Raw genomic sequence first — 19,686 nt, 5'->3', positions numbered from 1 at the left:
AAAGAAAAAAAAAATTCCCCAATAGAAGTACTTTGATAGACATATGATTTCATAAGTGTATTTTCTTTCCATGTTGCCTTAAAATCTTCTCATCCCATATATTCTTCAGCTGTGTTTTTTTTCATGAGTTATCCATAGATTATCTTCCCTAAGTGCCTAAATCTTCATCTTTTTCTTTTTCTCTCTTAAAAACATCAGCCCTCTGTCCATATTTAGCTGTCCATCTCTCTACGTAACTGACAATATTAATTCAATAATGTCCCCTATGGCTCATGATGGCTCAAATCATTGTTAGTGGTGTGCTACATCCTACATATGTCCACCATGTGGCTTACCAGAACCTTGGGGGTTGTTTGTAGTTTTTATTCTCCTAAGATCATGTTTTTTTTTCATGATTTGTAGCTAAATAGCATCAGAAAGAGGACATTATTGTTCAAGAAATAAACTGTCATTTTGCAAGCACATTTGAAGTCATCAAAAATACTGCCCAGTTTCTGAAATGAATAGCCTACTCACTTCGTTGTACCCAGTTCTGAGAACAGTACCTTATCCATCATCAATTCCTGTCGAATCAACTTATTAATAAACTTTGTGGGCTACTCAGCCAGCTGCATGTCCTAATGTGAGCAATGTGAGTTTTTCTTCTACTTTGTTTAAACATTATGGATTGAAAAAAGGACCCAGCAAGTATTTTTAAAATGACTGATATGGTCCAGACACTATGTTGAGCCCTTTATAAATATATCTCAACTAATTAGCCCAAAACTTTTTGTACTTGTAGCTACAAATTCAAGTTTATTAGCAAAATGTAACATTTGAAGAATACAAGTCGGATCAAACTTTTGGATATATTAGTTTCATTACACATATTGTTGATGACATATCAGACAATCCCTCTTCACCAACTTGCAAACATTTGATTGTGCTATTGTCCTGAATCTAATTCTATTTTTGTAGGTATTAACTATAGGAAACTAATAACCACAGATCATGTCACTAGCATTAGCCAAAAGGTAAGAATTAGCATTAGGTTATCACTAAGAAGCATCATAATTTCAAGCCAATCAGGTAATAAATATATATTAAGTCCCTTCTACATGCCAAGCACCCATCAAAAGCACTGGGAAGGGAAGGAAGGCAAAAGTCCTTGCTTTCAGGGAGTTGAGTCTAATGGCAAAGACAATAGGCAAGCAAATGTGTAGAAACAAGAATCCAGGAAAAATTGGAGTTGGAGGAAAGGAATTAGAATTAAGGGGAATAAGGAAAGAGGATTTTAGCTGAAACTTGAAGGAAAGCAGGAGAAAAAAAAAAAAAAGGATTCCAGGCGTGTGGTTTTGCCAAGGAAAATGTCCAGAGTTAAGAGTTAAGAATGTCTGGTTCTAATAATAACAAGAAGGCCAGGGTCAAAAGAAGTCTGGAAAGGTAGGAAGGGGTCTTTAATGGAGGGCGTTAAAAGACCGACAAAGTCTTAACCCCTTCTTGCCAATGAAATTTTGTTAATCAACTACACTAAAGGCATGGGAAACCATTAAGGTTTATGAAGCCCATAAGGATTTCAAGTGAAATTTAATTGAATTAAATAAATTAATTCAATAAATAAGTTATGTTCATTAAACTATATAAATAAATAATTGCGAAGAAATAGATTATGTAGATAAATAAATAAATAGTTTTATTGAATTCATTTATTAAATAAGTTTATTGGATAAATTTAATTAAACTACCTATATGTATTAGCCACATGAGTTATTTGCCCAACCAGTTTTCTTGCAAAGATTGAGAGAGAGAACTAAATTCACATAGGCTAAGTCTTACCTCTACAGGATTCATAGAATCTAGATCTAGAGGTAAAAAGGACCCAAAAGTCCATTCCATCATTTAAACCCAAAGATTAAGTAACGTTCCTACAGGTCACATGAAAAATAAGGTCAGAGGCAAGATTTGAACTCAAGACTTCTAACTTTAGAGGCAGGGCTCTTCCCAGTGTACATGCTATGAGACAAATGCTTTAGAACCACAAAAGTCAATATGTTACATTGAACATAACTTTCCTTACAGAAATCATATGTGTTCTGATGGGAATATATCTCTGAAATTATAATGGAAATCAAGGAGATTTTTTTTTATTTGTTTTGTTCTCTAGCTATTCTCTTTACATATTTCCTTCAAGAACACCTTGAATTGTGGGATTCAAAGACAAGCAACCTGTTCTTTTAAAGTGAAAAGAGAGTTTTTCTTTATTGGAACAGGAATGATAACCAAAACATGGGAAAGTTGTTTGTTTTTTACTGATGTGAACTTGGGGAGAACTTCCAAGAAAAGGGGAATAGCAATTTTAAAAGAAGACCAGATAAAACCCAGAAAGGGGCAGGAGAAGGACAAAGTATTAGCATTAAAAGGAGTGAGGTGCAAGCCAAGCAGAAGAGAAAAATAAAAGAGAAAGCCTGCACAGTCCCATCTCACCCCCACCCCCAAACAATGGGGACCCTTAGAAGACAAGCTTTACACTATAGCAAAATGTCAAACCATTTGGTTATGGACAAAGGCGAGGAAATATTATTGCCTCAAGAAAATAAAGGCTCTCAAACCTACAGAACAGAGGCTATTTCAAAGATAATCATAGCTGAGTCTGTATCCCAAAGAGATAATATATGGGATATGAATGTTATGGAATATTATTATTCTATAAGAAATGATCAGCAAGATGATTTCAGAAAGGTCTGTACTGATGCTAAGTGAAGTAAGTGGAATGAGGAGAACATTGTACACAGCAACAAGAAGATTATGTGGTAATTCTGATGGACAACTAGATGATTCAGGCCAATTCCAGTAGATTTGTAATGGAGAGAGCCATCTGAATCCAGAAAAAAGACTATTGGGACTGAATGTGGATCAAAGCATAGTGGGTTTTGTTTGTTTGTTTTGTTGAGCAATTGTGGTTAAGTGACTTGTCCAGGGTCATATAGCTAGGAAGTATTAAGCCTCTGAGGTCATATTTGAACTCAGGTCCTCATGACTTCAGGGCTGGTGCTCTATCCATTGTGCCACCTAGCTGCTCCCAAGCATAGTGTTTTTATTTTTTGTTGTTGTTTGTCTGCTTGCTTTTTTTTCTTCTCTTTTTTTTCCTTTTGATCTGATTTTTCTTGCACAGCATGAAAAATATAGAAATATATTTGGAAGAATTGTACATGTTTTACCTATATCAGATTGATTTTATCTAGGGAAGGCGGAAGGAGGAAGGGAAGGAGAAAATTTTGGCAAGGTTTCACAAAGGTTAATGTTAAAAGCTAACCTTGCATGTATTTGGAAAAATAAAAAGCTATTATAAAAAAAAATTAACTGTAGGAAATGTTTCCTTTTCCTCTTTTTGAATAATTCACTATGATAGTTTATTCCAAAGATCCTAAGAATTTGGAAATACTACAATGCACCCCTCTGTGTTTTAAATTCCTCATCCAATGACTCCATATTACTTCACTGATATTTAAAAGCAGAGAGCTCTATCCTGGATCCAAAGATTGGTTCTTTCATATCCTTGCTGTATGACCTTAGGCAAGTGATATTATCTTTCTGAGCCCATTTTCTAAGCTATAAAATGGGAGTTAGTGGACTAGAAGATCATCAAGATACCTTCCTGCTCTCCATCCATGGTACTCAGGTCTTTTGATTCATACCACATGCATAAGAATTATATTGAAAAAAGAAGACATCATAGATTCTGACTCTACTACTCTTACACATATGATGGTGATTCTTATGTCTTCTCAGGACTTCAGTTTCCTCATCTTATAAATTATACATTTGGACTAAATAATAGCCACTTCTAGCACAGAGTTCTAGGTCTGGAATCAGAAAAATCTAAGCTCTTATGGTTGACTCAGACACTCAAAATTCTGTAAGCCTGGACATGTTATTTAACATCCATCTGCCTCAATTTCCTCACTTATAGAAATGGAGATTCTAATAGCACCTGCTTCTCAGGATCATTACAAGAATAAAATGAGATTTTTGCATTTACAAAAGCATTTTGCCAACCTTAAAAGAGTATAAAAATGCTGTCTGTTTTTATCATTAAATACTATGATCACATCAACTAAGTCCTATACTTTAATTTGTTTTCCTACTTTCACCTTGAACTAAAAGAATGCGGTTGAGAAGGTCATAAATCTAGAACTGAAAAAAGACTATCAGTTCCAATCCCCTCATTTTACAGATAAGCAATTGACATTCAAAGGCATTAAGTGGCTTGTCCAATGTCACACAACTTGTAAGGGTCTGAAATGCAATTTGAACTCAGGCCTTCTTGACACCAAGTGCAGAAGACTACCATCTGTTTGCCAAAGAGCTAGATCCCACTAAAAGTATAATGAGATAATTATGCAATCGTATATCTTTGATTTATACCAATAACCAGTAATGCTTCTTAAAAAGTGATCATTCATAATCTGAGATAATAGAAGTAAAATTTAGTCTAGACAATAGTCATTGAGTCATATGGGACATCAAAAATATAACCTCATTAGTTCCATGTTCTAATCAGCTTAATTTAACAGCTAGATACCACAGTGGATAGGGCATTGAGGAGCTGAGTTCAAATCCTACCTCAGAAAATACTAGCTGTTTGATTGTACCTTAGTTTTCTCATCTGCAAAATGGGGTAATGATATTACCTGATTCACAGGGTTATTGTAAGCATCAAATAAGATTGTATATGTAAAGAGCTTTGGAAACTTTAGAACATTATATAAATACTAGTTGAGATTAGTAGTAGTAGTAGTAGTATTTAGAGGCATTTAGAGGCTAGGACAGGAAAGGATTCTGGATTTGAAGTAAGAAGATATGAATTAGAATCTCAAGCCTGCCACTTACTATCTTTATCATCCAAAGCAAGTCACCTAATCTTTCTGGACCTCAATTTCTCTCATCTTTAAAAAGAGAGTTAGATTAGATCATTTTTGAGCTCTCTTCCAGCTCCAAATTTATGATGCTATGAATCAGTCAATCAGTGAGCATGATCAAGCACCCACACTTCTTATACTAGCAAAAAAACTGGGAGTAAAGAAAATGCCCATGATTGGGAAATGGATAAACATAATGTGGTACATAAATGTAATGAAAATTTTTCATAATCTTTCTAAATTCTAGTGCCTTCAGTCTGTTGATTATTTTCTATTTATCCAACATAGAGCTTGTTTATACATATTTGTATGTTGTCTCCCCCATTAGATTGTGAGTCAGGATCTATATTTTGCCTTTCTTTGTATCCCTGCATTTAGAACAGCATAATAGGAGCTCAATCAATATTTACTGACTGTATTTCTATATTGAAATGGAGTAAGGGACTAGAAGGGAAGGTATTGCACTGTGGAGTACTTATGTTAAATCTTTTACCTGGTTCACTTGAAAGTGAGAATGCCTTCTCCCCTGATTATGTATTCTTCATCATATGCAACTCTATTGTTAGTGATTTCCATCTCTTCCTTATTGTTTTCTTTCTGGTTTCCTTCCCATTTTTGTCTACAAAACAGGACAAAACCATAAACCCTCTGTCATTTTTACCTTCTCTTTGATACAACGGTATTAGGATTCTAATATTCTTTATTTCCCTGTTAACATTTTCCTTGTAAACATTTTATCTATAACTATTTTTCCAATTAAATGAGTTCATGTTTGTTTTTTCATTTCAAAATATCTACTGCATTTTTTCTTTCAGGAATGCTTGGAAATCCTTTAGTCCATTAAAGATCCATTTTTCTTCTCTAGTTTTGCTGGAGAAATTATGATTCAGCAGAACTCTTTATCTTTGGCTATCCTTTATGGCAACATTTGCCCAGTCTTATGTGATCCTTATAATGGATCCTTAGTATTTGAACTCTTTTACTTTGGCTGCTTATAGTATTTATTTTCATTGGCCAGGGAGCTCTGGGTTTTGGCTTTGACCTTTCTGGGAGTTATCATTTTGGAATTTCTTTCCAAAAGTAACAAATGGATCCTTTTTATTTTCATTTTGCCCTGTGGTTCTGAGGTCTGGACAGTTTTCATTCATACTTTCTTGAAATCTGTTATCCAGATGTTTTTAAATGATTTGAGAAAGTCCAATAATTCTTAGATTATCTCTCTTTGACCTGTTTTCCAGGTCAGTTGTTTTTAATATAACCATTCATAGATTTTCTTAAATTCTTTTCAATCTTTTGACATTGTTTTAATATTTTGTATTGAATTGTTTTTTTTTTCTATCCCATTCTGATTTTCAAGGCATTTATTTCTTTAGTGAGATCAATCACAAAATTACTATATTAATTCAGGTGAGACATGATGAAGTTTTGAACCAGCTTGGAATTTAAATGAGGTTGTAGAGAGAGAATTGACAAAAGTTAGGAACTGGATTTGGAAGGTAAGAGAGATGAAAAAGTCCATCTAATGTTGAGAAGAATGGTATTGCCCTTATAAGAAATATGATACATGACAGCAAAATAACTATTTGGACATGTATACGTATATTGTATTTAATTTACACTTTAACATATTTAACATGTATTGGTCAGCCTTCCATGTGGGGGAAGGGGTGGGGAGAAGGAAGGGAAAAGTTGGAATAAAAGGTTTTGCAATTGTCAATGCTGAAAAATTACCCATGCATATAAATAAAAAGCTATAACAAAAAATAAATTTAAAAAATTTAAAAGAAAAGAGCATAAGTTCCATTTTAGACATGTTGAGTTGAGATACCCATAATCCATGCAGATGAAGTAATGTGGGACTTAAGTTCAGAAGAGAGCCTAGGAAGAGATAAAAAGATTTACAAGTCAATTCTACAGAGATGAATATTGAATCCATTGAGTAGATAAGCAGAACCAAGAAAGAAAAGGATTACAAAAGCCAAAGAAAGACAAGACCAGGAAGAGCAGTGTAATAAAAGCTACAGATAGATCAAGAAATATGGACATCAAAACAATGCCTTTGGATCTAAAATTTAAAAGATTGTTGCCCATCTTTGAGAGAAGCATTGCAAGTCAAGTCAGCAGGCATTTGTTAAGCATCTACTATGTGTCAATCTCTGTGCTAAGTTCTAGGGATACAAAGAAAAGGCAAACACAATTCAAGCCCTTAAGGACCTCATTATTTAACATCAGTCAGCCAATAAGCATTAATTAAATGTCTACTGTGTGCCAGACATTGTGCTAAATAATGATACAAAAAAAATGACAATTTTTGATCTCAAGAAACTTACAATTTAATGGCAAAGACTATAAGCAAAAGAAATGTGTACAAACAAATTATATGCAGTACAAAGTGGAAATAATTAACAGAAGGAAGGCATTATGAAAATGAGGAGTTGAGAAAGTCTTTTAGTTAGTACTTGAAGGAACCCATGAAGCAGAAATAAGGAGGCAGATGATTTCAGTAATCAGGAACAGGGCATGGGTATGGGGGCAATCAGTTAAAAAAAAATGCCCAGAGATCACTTTAATAGCTGAACAGAAGATGGACCAGAATGAGGAGAAATGAGACAAGCAGACCAACTAACCGGAAGAATATTTCAATTCTCCACATGAGAGGTGATGTGGACATGCACCAGGGTGGTGACAATGTTTGGAAGAGAGACGAGGGTGTTTGCAAAAGATACTGCAAAAGTAGAACCAATAGGGCTTGGAGAAAGATTAGATATAGATTGGATCCAACATGTTCGATAGGTGTTGACAAGAAAATAAAGAGTTTAGGAGGATACCTAGCTTATGAGCCTGAAAAAGAAGGCAGGATTCTCAAAAGTTATTGGGAAGTTAAGATGAAGGGAGTATTTGCAGGAAAACCTGGCTTCAGTTTTGAAAATTTTGAGTTTAAGGCTTTCAGAATGATGTTATCAGAAGCCAAATTTCAAAGAGATGAGAAGTCAAGGGGGAGTGAAGGCATCAAAATTAGACTCAGAACTGTGTCATCTGCCCAGAGGTAGTTATTGAAATAATAGGAATAGATGAGGATAATCAGGAATGGTGGGGAAGAGACAAAGCTTGAAGATCATATTTAGGGACCAACTAAGGATACAGAGAAGGAACTATCAGTGAAATAGGAAAATTATGAAATCATATCATGGAAGACAAGGAGACAAGGAAAGGTTAGTCAACAGTGTCAAGTATACAAGAGATTCAAGGAAGACAAAGATCAAATAATGGGGTGACAAAAAATAACAGGGCAAAAACCAGCACTGATCTGTTCATGATTCCTGATATTGGAAAACAGGTAACCTTTTTGTCACTGAGAATCAGAAACCTTTCATATAGGGTTAAAAAAAAGTTTTGAATGATTATATATTTCTGCAGGTTTTTTAGTCTACATAATTTTTCCTTATGATTATTTTAAATGCATCAACTTCCCTAATGGCAAAAATACAAAACTATTTTGTCCTGTTAGCTACAGGATTTGGGGTTTGGGTTTTTTTTAAGTGGATAAATGAACCTCTCAAAATTAATGTAGGTAGGTTCATCTAAACATTTCAACTTCAATTGTAAAGGAATTTCATTATTATATTTATTTTCCTTCTTGTTTTCCCCTTTCATTGTTTTTAAGTGGCAAAGGAGAAAAATATCTCTTCTAAATCAATTCTGATTTCTGACCCAGGAGCAATATGGTCCATTTCACTTTAAAACCAAAGGTACAAGTGCTTCTCGGACTCAGGTAGAAGTTTATGAGCCCAAAACTGAGAACAATTAGCACTCAAAGTAACGTGACATTAAAAACTCAACAGCTGGGAAACGTTTCGTCATTTCTTGCAGAGGATCCCCTGCTGTACAGAATCTTCAGGCAAAGGCAATTAACTATGTGGGCAAATGGCAAGAGGAATAACGTGGAGGGAAGGGGAAAATCAGTGATGTGTGGATGTATAGCTTCTCACCTCCTTAAATTCAGCAGGAATCCATGATCCAATGGACCCCACTGGATGAAATGCAAGATCTAAAGGATATGAAATGCTTATTACTTTTACACAAGTACCTTTTATCACAAACCAATTATGGGGCTGCTGATCATTTCACCAGCCACCATGGTCAACAACACCAAGGAGAAGATTCTCTAAACTCTTTTCATGCAGCCAGTACTCCAAGATACGGCATCACAGAACCACAGGTTCCCAGAGTAGAAAGGGAGAGATCTCAAGAGCCACTGCATCTATTTTATGCCTGAAAAAATAGACACTTATCTGTGTTTTATATATCATATATGTGGATATACATTTATATCTATACAATCCCCATCAAATAGACAATCCACACCAGGGGTTCTCAAACTACGGCCCGTGGGCCAGATGCGGCCACTGAGGATATTTATGCACCCGCCTGGTTATGGCAAATGGGCTGAGGGGCGGAGACAGAGTGTGAGCTTTTGTTTTTACTATAGTCCGGCCCTCCAACACTCTGTGGGACAGGGAACTGGCCCCCTAGTTAAAAAGTTTAAGGACACTGATCCAGACCATTACAAGAACTCCAGCAAGAAGAAGACAACTACATCCTGAAGCAGTTCCATTTACTCTAGGGTGCTTCTAATTATTAGAAAAAGATTTGTGACTTCAAGCTGAAATTTGTTCCTTTGTCTCTTCTACCCATTGCTCTGATTCTGCTTTCTGGGTCCAAGAAGAACAAATCTAAGCTTTCTTTGATGTATGGCCCTTCAAATGCTTGAATGCAGCTCTCATCAACAACAACCATGACAAGGACTTTAATGTGCCAGACACAGTGCTGAAGATATGAAAATAAGGAATGAAAGAATCCCTCCTCACTAAGACCTTGCCCTTGAGGACTTCATCCTGTGTGACATCCTTTGGATTGACAACGCCCTTTCTAAAATAGGGAGCCCTGTAAGAAATGACCAGCAGGAGGAATACAGAGAGGCCTGGAGAGACTTAAATCAACTGATGCTGAGTGAAATGAGCAGAACCAGAAGATCACTGTACACTTCAACAACAATACTGTATGGGGATGTATTCTGATGGAAGTGGAAATCTTCAACATGAAGAAGATCCAACTCACTTCCGGTTGATCAATGATGGACGGAGGTAGCTGCACCCAGAGAAGAAACACTGGGAAGTGAATGTAAATTGTTAGCACTACTGTCTATCTACCCAGGTTGCATGTACCTTCGGATTCTAATGTTTATTGTGCAACAAGAAAATGATATTCACACACATGTATTGTACCTAGACTATATTGTAACACATGTAAAATGTATGGGATTGCCTGTCGTCGGGGGGAGGGAATGGAGGGAGGGGGGGTAATTTGGAAAAATGAATACAAGGGATAATATTATAAAAAAATATATATATATAATAAAAAAATTAAAAAAAATAACTAACTAATTAAATAAATGAAAATTTAAAAAAAATAAAATAAAATAAAATAGGGAGCCCAATTTTAAAATGTCCAGATAGGATAATCTGACAGGGCAAAACACAGGAGGATTATCAATATCACCCCCTGCTTCTAAGATACACTACCCCTACCTAACAATACCTGAGATTGGAGTCATTCTCTTGGCCAGCATGTCATATACCATTGACCCATATTGAGTTACAGTACACTAATTTTTTTTTATTTTTTTTTCCTAAATAAATTGCTCTCTATACATGGTTAATATGGAAACGTGTTTTTTTTTTTCCATGACTTTACATATATAACAAATCATATCGGTTCCTTTATCAATAAGGGAGAAAGAGAGAGAATTTGGAACTCAAAATTTTAAAACAAAAATGAATGTCAAAAATAAATTTTTAAAAAATAAATTGCTGAACAGTCATGTTTCCCCCAAAAAGCTTCACTTTTCAGCCTAAGTACAATATTTTCTCTTTATCCCTTTTAAATTTCATCCTGTGAGAGTCAGCCTATCCCATTAATTTTTAATCCAGACCCAGTCAATAATCAGTGAATTGGGAAGCACATATTATAAACTCCTGCTATGTTTCAGAACACTGCTAAGAGCTGAGAGACAGAAAAGTATGGGAGGGAGACATGACCTCAACGACCTTCCATATTATTAGAGAAGGCAATGGATGAAAAAAAGGAGTATTTACAAAATATGGAAGAAATAGTAAGTTATCTGCTCAAACCAGTGCTTTGCAAAAGGGATCGTGAATGAAATGATGACAACTTAAAGAGAAAGAAAATGAGAAGTTCTAGTCTTTAAGACTATGGGATTTAAAACTCAAAGTGACTATAGGAACAAATTACTTTGTTAAGGTTCCTGTTGAGGAAGAATTTGGGCATTTACAAGTGTTACAAAGTCTCCCTCATCACAACAAGCTAATGGTTCTAGCCAGTTAGCAAACTAAAAAAGCCAGAATGATGAATTGGCCTTTTGTAGGACACTTTCCTGAAGAATGGCTCTTAGTTCTCTTATATGGACTCATTATATATATTAGATGGTGCAATAGATAGGGAAGACAGTTCAAGTCTGACCTCAGTGTCCTGTCTGCGTGACCCTGGGCAATCCACTTACTCACATAATCCTTTTTGCCTCAGTTTCCTCATTTGTACAATGAGCTGGAGAGGGAAATGACAAACCATTCCAGTGTCTTTGCCAAGAAAACCCCAAATGGGTCACAAAGAGGTGAACACAACTGAAATGACTGAACAGCAAAATTAAAATTTGGGACAATAAAAGAAATCTGGTCCTTATTTCATATCTCTGATGTGTATTCATAGAGTAATTTCATTATTCATCTTGTCCTTTACATACACAGAACTTACCTAGGAATACAACTGGGCCTAGAACCAAAGTCAGCTTGCCTTCTCTTAGTCTTACTTTTTACAATGTGAGACCCTTTTGTTTTGCAAAGGATCAACAAGCATTCCTTTGAAGAACCTAATAGGGAGTAAATCTTTACCTTTTGGCTGGGGAAGCAGTCAGGAGGTTCATATATAGATTTTTCAGAGAAAGAGATCTTAGAGATGATCTGGTTAGCTCTTTCCTTTTCAAATGAAGAATCAGAAGCTTGGAAAAATAAAGCAATTTCTCTATATACAGAAAGTAAGCAGAAGAACCAGAAGTGCTCCAGCTCAAAATCTGGGCTTCCACCTGGTGCCTTACTCACCAACTGTCTCTTTTTGTTAGGTAGTAATCTGGAGATTTGGGCATCCTGCAGAAAACAGACAGACAGACAGACAGACAGATATATGTGTACATATATATGTATATATACATATATGTGTGTATGTATATATGTGTGTGTGTGTGTGTAATACATTACATTAATTATATCCATCCCAATTCATTTCTTTTTAGTCACTCATACTAAAATTTTCACCTGCAACAGAGTAAGGCTTTATGGGTAGTTATGTTAAAAGACCACTTCACCATCTCTTTCCTGCCTGCTGAGGGGGTTTGATAAGACTGATATTTCCCTGATATAGCTTCTTTTCCCCATCCACAACATAGAGTAGGCCCAGCCCCCTCCTCCTCTTCTGCACCATGGATTAGCTTTCCCTAAAAGAAGGCAAAACTGTACCCCGGACCTGAATGGCCCAGATACAGCTCCTTGGCCACCTAAGAGCAAAAATCATTCCAGCCAATTGTAATCTAGGCCCCTTGTACCCAGCAGATTTCTGAAAACATGGAAGTCACTCTGTCTTTACCATAGTCTATACGGATGAGTTTACTCATTTGTATATGGAGGGAAAAGGGAGAATGCATCCAGAAAAAAATGTGCCTTATTGCACATCCTTGCTATGTGGGGCAAAACAAAGCTACTTTTCCAAGCTGTTCAATCACTCAAGTGCCTCCCTTTGTCCCTGTGTTGAACCCTAAACTAAGAAGAGAATGCTGGCATTAGAGCCAACTCCAACAGCTGGGATAATACCAAAAGGTGTATTTCACTGGATCTACCACAGAGCTATCATGCAGACATAATGTGATGTTCTTTGTAGGCCAGGACCAAGACACAATTAAACTACGTCATGAAATGTCAGCCTACTAGTGAAGAGCAGGGCTCTGCATTACAGATACTGAAAGTGCTTGAGGTCCTCTCCAAATCTAAAATATGTTGTTGGATCTCAGTTTGAACCTGGCCAGTGCCCTGATACATCTTCAATTGCCTCTCTTTGAAACTCTATTTATGGGTCTTACTGCACTCTATCTACTGGATCACCACCGGTTGCCTCTTCCTGACCCAGAGCTACTTTAAATTCAACATATCAAAACTGAATTCATCTTCCCTATAAATCTTCTTAACTCCGAAGTTGCTCCTACCCCTAGGGTCTCAGCTTCATAATCTAGACATTACCTTGGACTCTTCCTTCTCCCCCCCCCACATATTCAGCCAGTTGCAGACATTCCCATTCCTATCTTCCCAATAGTTCTCTCATTCTAACCCATCTCTCCATCCCCAGCTACTGCCTTAGTTCAGATATTCATCATCCCTGTCTAAATTATTTCAGCTGCCTCCACCTGGTCTTCTTTCTTCAAGATTCTCCACAAATTCAATTCCTTGCCTCCAAACAAATTTTCTTTAAGGCATCACTCAGGAACCATTGATATTCTACACAAGAAATTTCCTATTCTCCCCAAATGCTTAGAGCCCTCCTTCACAAATTACCTTGTGTTTAACTGTTTGGATATGTTTGCATTTATTCACTTTGTATTTATCCTGCATATAATTTAGATATGTTTGCTATATCCCCTATTTCTCTTTTTAAGAAAAGATCCATTCAATCTTTGTCCTTGTATCCTCAAGGTCTAACACAGTACCAGGTTCATAATAGGCACTTAATAAATACTTATTGTTTGATTTGCTGATTTAAAAAAGCAGGAACCAAAGAATTCTCTTATTCTCAAGACACAGATGAAGAGGGAAAAACTGGATGGCAAAAAAGCAAGAAAAAAGGAGTAATGGTCAGATTATGAGGGAAGAAATATTTGACGGTCAAAATAATATCCCAAAGCCTTAGGGATTTAAAGGAAAGTTGGTAAACTCCTCAGCTTATCTTTAAAGTCCTGCATTTTCTCCAGCTAGCCACCTTTCAAAATTTATTTCAGATTATTTCCCTCCATCTCTTATATTCCAGCCCACCTGGTTTAATTGCTGTTCCTCAGACTTGGTATCCCCTTTCCTACCTCCATGCTTTGACCTAATCTGTCTCCTCCCTAAAATGCCCAATCTCTTACTTATTTTCCCTAGTTCTACTTCAAGCCTCTGCTCCCCTAAGCAGAGAATCACATTCTGAATTCCATTCACCTTTCCAGAAATTCCATATTATTCCCCTCCACAAACCCTATCATAGGTCCAGGTCAGCCAGACAATTTGCTCAAAGCTAGCCTGCCATCTTATCCTATCACCATGGCTTATCACCAGGCAGACCTGGAATGCCCTCCTCCTCCCTTTTCCTCACCTTTGCCTTATGGAGTCTCCAGCTTCCTTCAAGGCCTGCCACAAATGCTATCTTCCTTAAAGTCTGGCCTTAATTACCCCAATTTCTTCATATGCTTTCCACCTTGAAATTACTTGCATCTGTTTACCTGTGTGTGTGTATATTGCCTCCCAGCAGAATATTACAGTTCTAGAGGTCATGGACTGTTCTGTTTCCATAACACTTAAGTTGAAGTTGGTCAGATTGAGTTGAGTTTAATTGAACTGAATCCCCTCTAGCCTATCTCTAGTCAGAGAACCCTAGGGATGACCATTCTTGCATACTGTCAGTTCATGCACAGACTACAAATGGGGCACGTACGGGTTTAAATCTCTTCCAGTAACAAGCAGGATGTTTTTGGAAGTCTCAGAAGTAACAAGAGGCAGGAGTGCTAGGCTTTCATCTGTGTTCTTGCCTACCTATCCATTGTGTAGTCTTTAAGCAAGTTGGATAAACTGTCTGGGCTTTGGTGTCCCAGTCAATAAAATGAGGGTCAAGGGAAGGTGTATGCTAAATTATTTCTCAGGTTGTTTCCACATGTAAACATCAAGGGATTTCTAAATGTTCTCTTTTCTGTGTTTTATAATATGATTTACATAAAACAGAGAGGGAGAAAGGGAAGAAGGAAGAGAGAGAGACAGACACAGAGAAAAAGGGAGGCAGAAATAGAAAGAGAGGCAGAGAGACAGAAACAGAGAGAGGGAAAGAGATGGGTAGAGGGAGGGAAATAGAGACAGATATAGAGGTAGCGAAAAAAGGAGAGAAGAGAGACAGAGAAAGAGAGAGAGACAGAGACAGAGACAGAGACAGAGACAGAGAGAAGCAGAGAAGAGAGAGGGAAAGAGAGAAAATGTGTGTTCCTACCTATGATTAAATTTCTGCAAGAAACCGTAAGATGTATACTAGCTGTTCTAATACAATTTGGAAACTCATCATTGGCTACAGTTCTTGATGAGTAACTCTAAAGTATGGACAGTGGAAGTCTCTCTCAGCATGAATAGTTTCAGGACTGCTTCATAATATGTCTTCACTGTGAAACAAAAAAGTTTAACAGTCATTGTCTTACAAACCGCCTAGTATGATAAGAGGTTAAGGGATTTGACTAGGACAAGAAGGCATTGTCAAAGAGAAGCCTGAAACCTAGGTTTTACTTACATGAAGGCCAGCCTTTCTGTCTGCTGTACCGTACTGATTCTCAGGCTTTGGGAAATATCAGATTTTCATGAAATCAATCACACACAATAATTTATAATCTTACCAATTTGTATTATGATGCCATGTTTATAGCAGGGATTTTTAATCTTTTCTGTGTAAAAACCTAAGGATGCCTTCTCAGAATAAATTTTTAATATATAAGAGAATACATAGACAAAGAAAACTGATTACATCAAAATACAGTTATCAATATGTTACTAAAACAAAATCACAAACTCCCAAGTTAAGAAGCCCTGCTTTATAGTATTAAATTATAATACTGAGTTACTCTAAATATTAAAATTTGTCAGATATTTATATGCTATCAAATTTCAGTATGCCATTGAAATATTGCTTTGGGATAGGCCCCATTTAGCATTTTAATGCTTATGATATTTATATAGACCTTCAAGGACTTCACGTGCTGCCTCAGACAGTTGACTGGTCATCATTCCCTCCCCAACAATATTTGTTGACACTTGGGTTCAAAAACAAAGAAGATGGAAAATTTTTGGAAAAAATGTCAAGTAGGAAGCTGCCCACATTTACAGGTAAGTTAATAAGCATTGGGACTTTCTTCTAATATTGCTCTCCTGTTCTTGGTTGTCTACTCTGATGATTGCCAACAGTGAGATTTTCACTACAGGCCAATTTTTCATCCAACATGGCCCTAGACTTCCATTCCCTTTGTTACTCCACCTGAAGACTAGATATTTAAGTCAAAGTACCATAGATATGCATTTTACAACATATCCTTGTGTACACAGTAAAGAGCAGGACTTTAAGTCAAGAAGACCTGAGATGCTCTATGACTAAATGACCCTCAGCAGGTCATAACTTCTCTGGACCTTATTTATATCATCTGCAAAATGGGAATTATAACAGTCCTGATCTTACAGGATTCTCATGAGTGAAGTAAGAAGATGGTCATTGTGCACTTTTTTAAACCTTAATGGCTGTGTAAATGTAAGCCTTGATTATACATAAGATCATAGATTTGGAATTGGAAGAGACTGGGACATCTGTCTCTACCCAGAACAATGATGGCTACTATTTTAGTTGTTGCTTTTAAAAAAAAAAAAAATTTAAAGGAAGGGAGAAAAATTTCATCAATCCAAAAACATAATGACCACTAGAGTTATACTAGAATACTACTAGAGTATTCTATTATTACTAGAGTATTCTATTATTGCAAAGCACTTCACAAATATTATCTTACTTTAAATTCACAATAATGCTAGGTCCTATCATCATACCATTTTACATGTGAGGAAACTGAAGCAGATCAAGATTAAGTGACCTGTCCAGGGTCACACAGCTAGTAATGTGTAAAACATGATTTGAATTCTGGTCTTCCTAACTCCAGAATTTTTATCTACTGCACCATCTGGATATCTATGGAGAATCTAGTCTTTAACCCTGTCTTTCCCCTGGAACTTGGAGCTAGAAGGAAGCTGAGAGACTAATCCAATTCCTTCATTTCAAAGATGAAGAAACTAAGATCCAGGCAGGATTAAGTCTTTTGCCCACAGTTACTCAAGGTCCTGGAATTCTAAGCCAGGGCTTTACTGTATCCCACTGGGTTTTGGGTCCCAAAAGGCTTAAAACCGAACAAGTAAACCTGAAGGGATGTTGAAAGCCATTGATCATTTCTGCTCATTTGAATAATGCCTGGGAAGAACAAGACAAGCATTAGACACCTTTATGGTAACTTTGTCCCAAAACCCATAAGAGCCTGGTCCATACTGAGCTGGATCTTATTATATACTATGTTAGATCTTTCAGGCTGGGGTGGGAGGAGGTAGAAGGGGAGGCCAAAATGCATAAATGTCACTTCTCCAAAGGGCAGTGTCTCCTCTAGCTCCCACTGCCACACTCAGAGAGTGGGAACATAACTGGCTTTGCTAGTAAAGATTTCATATCTATTAATATTAAGGTATTTTTATAGCCTGGTAAAGGGAAAGAAAGTACTTCAAAATTGAAGGGATAGACAGCAGCATAAAAGTTTATTGTTACAATTTTTAGAGCACAAAACCCCCTTCAGCCCACTGACCCGGGAAGACGCCGCAAGACACATGGAGACCATGGGGAAGAGGATCTTACCGATACTGGATGTCATCCGAAGCACTAAATTAAATGTAGGTGTATGAGTCGGCACTCTCTGAGTCCAAACGCAAAGGAGCACAAAGCCCCAGATAGAAGAAAGATGTTTGATGTGTTACGAGAGTGGATTTTAGAAGCCTCTCTCCACAAATCCCATTTATTAAACAAAGCCGGTTTTAGCTAATGATTTTATTTATTTTACATTTTAAAAGATTACAACTGGTATGCTCCACAGTTGCCAACATTTATTACATTAGCAGAAAGCTTAAGGAGCCCTTTTTTGGTGTTTTCCTCCAATCTAATTCTGGATTGCCTTGAATTTCTCATTTCAAACCAATAACAAAATTTTAACAAATACAATGTTTTCGCTGTTTTCGTTTATTGGTCTATTACGATCTAACCATCTCCTTACTTGCATGGGGAATTACATGGTTTTGCAGGCCAATGCCTCCATATTGCCCTGATGAATTGGAGACCACTTTTAAAACTTCGCCATTTATCTTTATACATCCTGAAAGTAAATTACCTAATTTCACTCTGTGATCAAGGGAAATAGATACTGGGTTTTTTTAGCGGTTGGTTTGCTTTTTGTTGTTTGTGATTTAGAGACAGCATGATGTGATGGATTGAGCCAAGAAGACTGGTTTGGATGCTAGCTCATTGGCTGTGTGACCTTCAGAAAATCATATCACTTCTCTATAAAAGCATGAGGTCTAGCCTGATAACCTATAAAATCCCTTCCAGTCCTAAATCTGTCATTCTATGGAAATAATCTGGACTATTTAGTGGTTTTTAAATTTTTACACTGAGAGATCATCAAAGAGATGTCTCATTGATGCACCCTAAGAGCTACTGATTTCCTCTCTTTGAAGACTGAAGGTTGAATGAGTCAGAATTTTTTCTTGGGGCTATTATGTTCAATCACAGATTTGATGTTCTTGCCTTTTAAGAGAACTGCCACCTTATTCCATTTCTTTCTTTCAGAGTCGTCTTCCCGAGTTTCTTTGACCAAAAATTCTCATCACCCAGCTGTTAGGTTTCTGGTCCCAAACATCTCCAAACTTGGAGAGGATCTATAGCCCTTAGGATGCTGGGCACCCTGGGTGACTCTAGGTCCAGATGTTGTCTGCTTAACTGATGGGACTTCCAGTACAGCTTTGAGAATGCAGGGCCACCTCCGTGCCACAGTGAAGCCAAAGTGGGACTTTTCAGAGTCCCACAGAAAAAAAATCTGCTCATCTTTTCAAGTAGATTTAACATCTACTTCTCTTCTGAATAACATCTTTGGCTTTTGAAAAAGACCTAAACCCTCTAGTCTTTGCATTATAAGTTAACTCAGGAATAGGGTACTTTAAAAAATAGTGTTCCCCCACCCATCTCGATTATCTAACTCTGCTGCAATACTGCTCCTTCATCTAGTCTCATGAGCTCTCACCTCCTTTTCTCAGTCATCCCCTCCCCACATATAAACACTCTTAGGTGCAGCCAAATATTCCTTCTTAAAAAACACTCCCATTTCTCAAATCTGCATTTTTGCATAGACCATCCCCTTATTGATGAAATAGACTTCAAGCCCACTTTTGCCTTTTAGATTTTCTTGTTTCATTTAAGGCTCAACCATAATATCATTCTTTTCTACTCCCACTTCCTCTCCCAAAAAACACCTTATATTAACTTTGATTATATTATATTATATTATACACACACACACATATATATATATATATATATATATATATATATATATATATATATATATATATATATATATATATATTGCTAAGTAAGGACATATTATACCCTATCCCCTAGAATAGAAAATCCTTGAGGGAAAGAAGCATTCCATCTTTGTGTCCCCAAGCATTCAGCACATTTTACAATCAAGGAAACTGAGGCAGATAGAAGTTAAATTATTTGCCCAGAGTCATTCAGCTTTAAATAAATGAGGCCATATTTGAACTTGGTCTTTCTAACTCTATCCACTGAGCCACCAGGTCCCCAAAGA

General features: G+C 36.7%; 1 protein-coding gene across 3 annotated transcripts in view; it reads left to right on the top strand.

Annotated features, from left to right (window-relative positions):
* SPATA16 (spermatogenesis associated 16) overlaps positions 1-19,686 on the top strand; it is a 295,979-nt gene that overhangs the window by 226,016 nt on the left and 50,277 nt on the right. For 2 of the 3 annotated variants that reach the window (XM_074298205.1, XM_074298206.1), the window contains exons 7-8: positions 15,983-16,129; positions 17,604-17,716. In XM_074298205.1, the coding sequence (XP_074154306.1) occupies positions 15,983-16,129; positions 17,604-17,716 (260 nt within the window). The remainder of the gene's footprint in view (positions 1-15,982; positions 16,130-17,603; positions 17,717-19,686) is intronic. The other variant, XM_074298207.1, reaches the window with a different exon arrangement.

The sequence above is a fragment of the Sminthopsis crassicaudata genome, chromosome 3 (genome assembly GCF_048593235.1).
Source record: "Sminthopsis crassicaudata isolate SCR6 chromosome 3, ASM4859323v1, whole genome shotgun sequence".
NCBI classification, from domain to species: Eukaryota; Metazoa; Chordata; class Mammalia; order Dasyuromorphia; family Dasyuridae; genus Sminthopsis; species Sminthopsis crassicaudata.
Note: the sequence above shows the minus strand (reverse complement) of the source record. Positions and strands in the feature narration are given on the sequence as shown.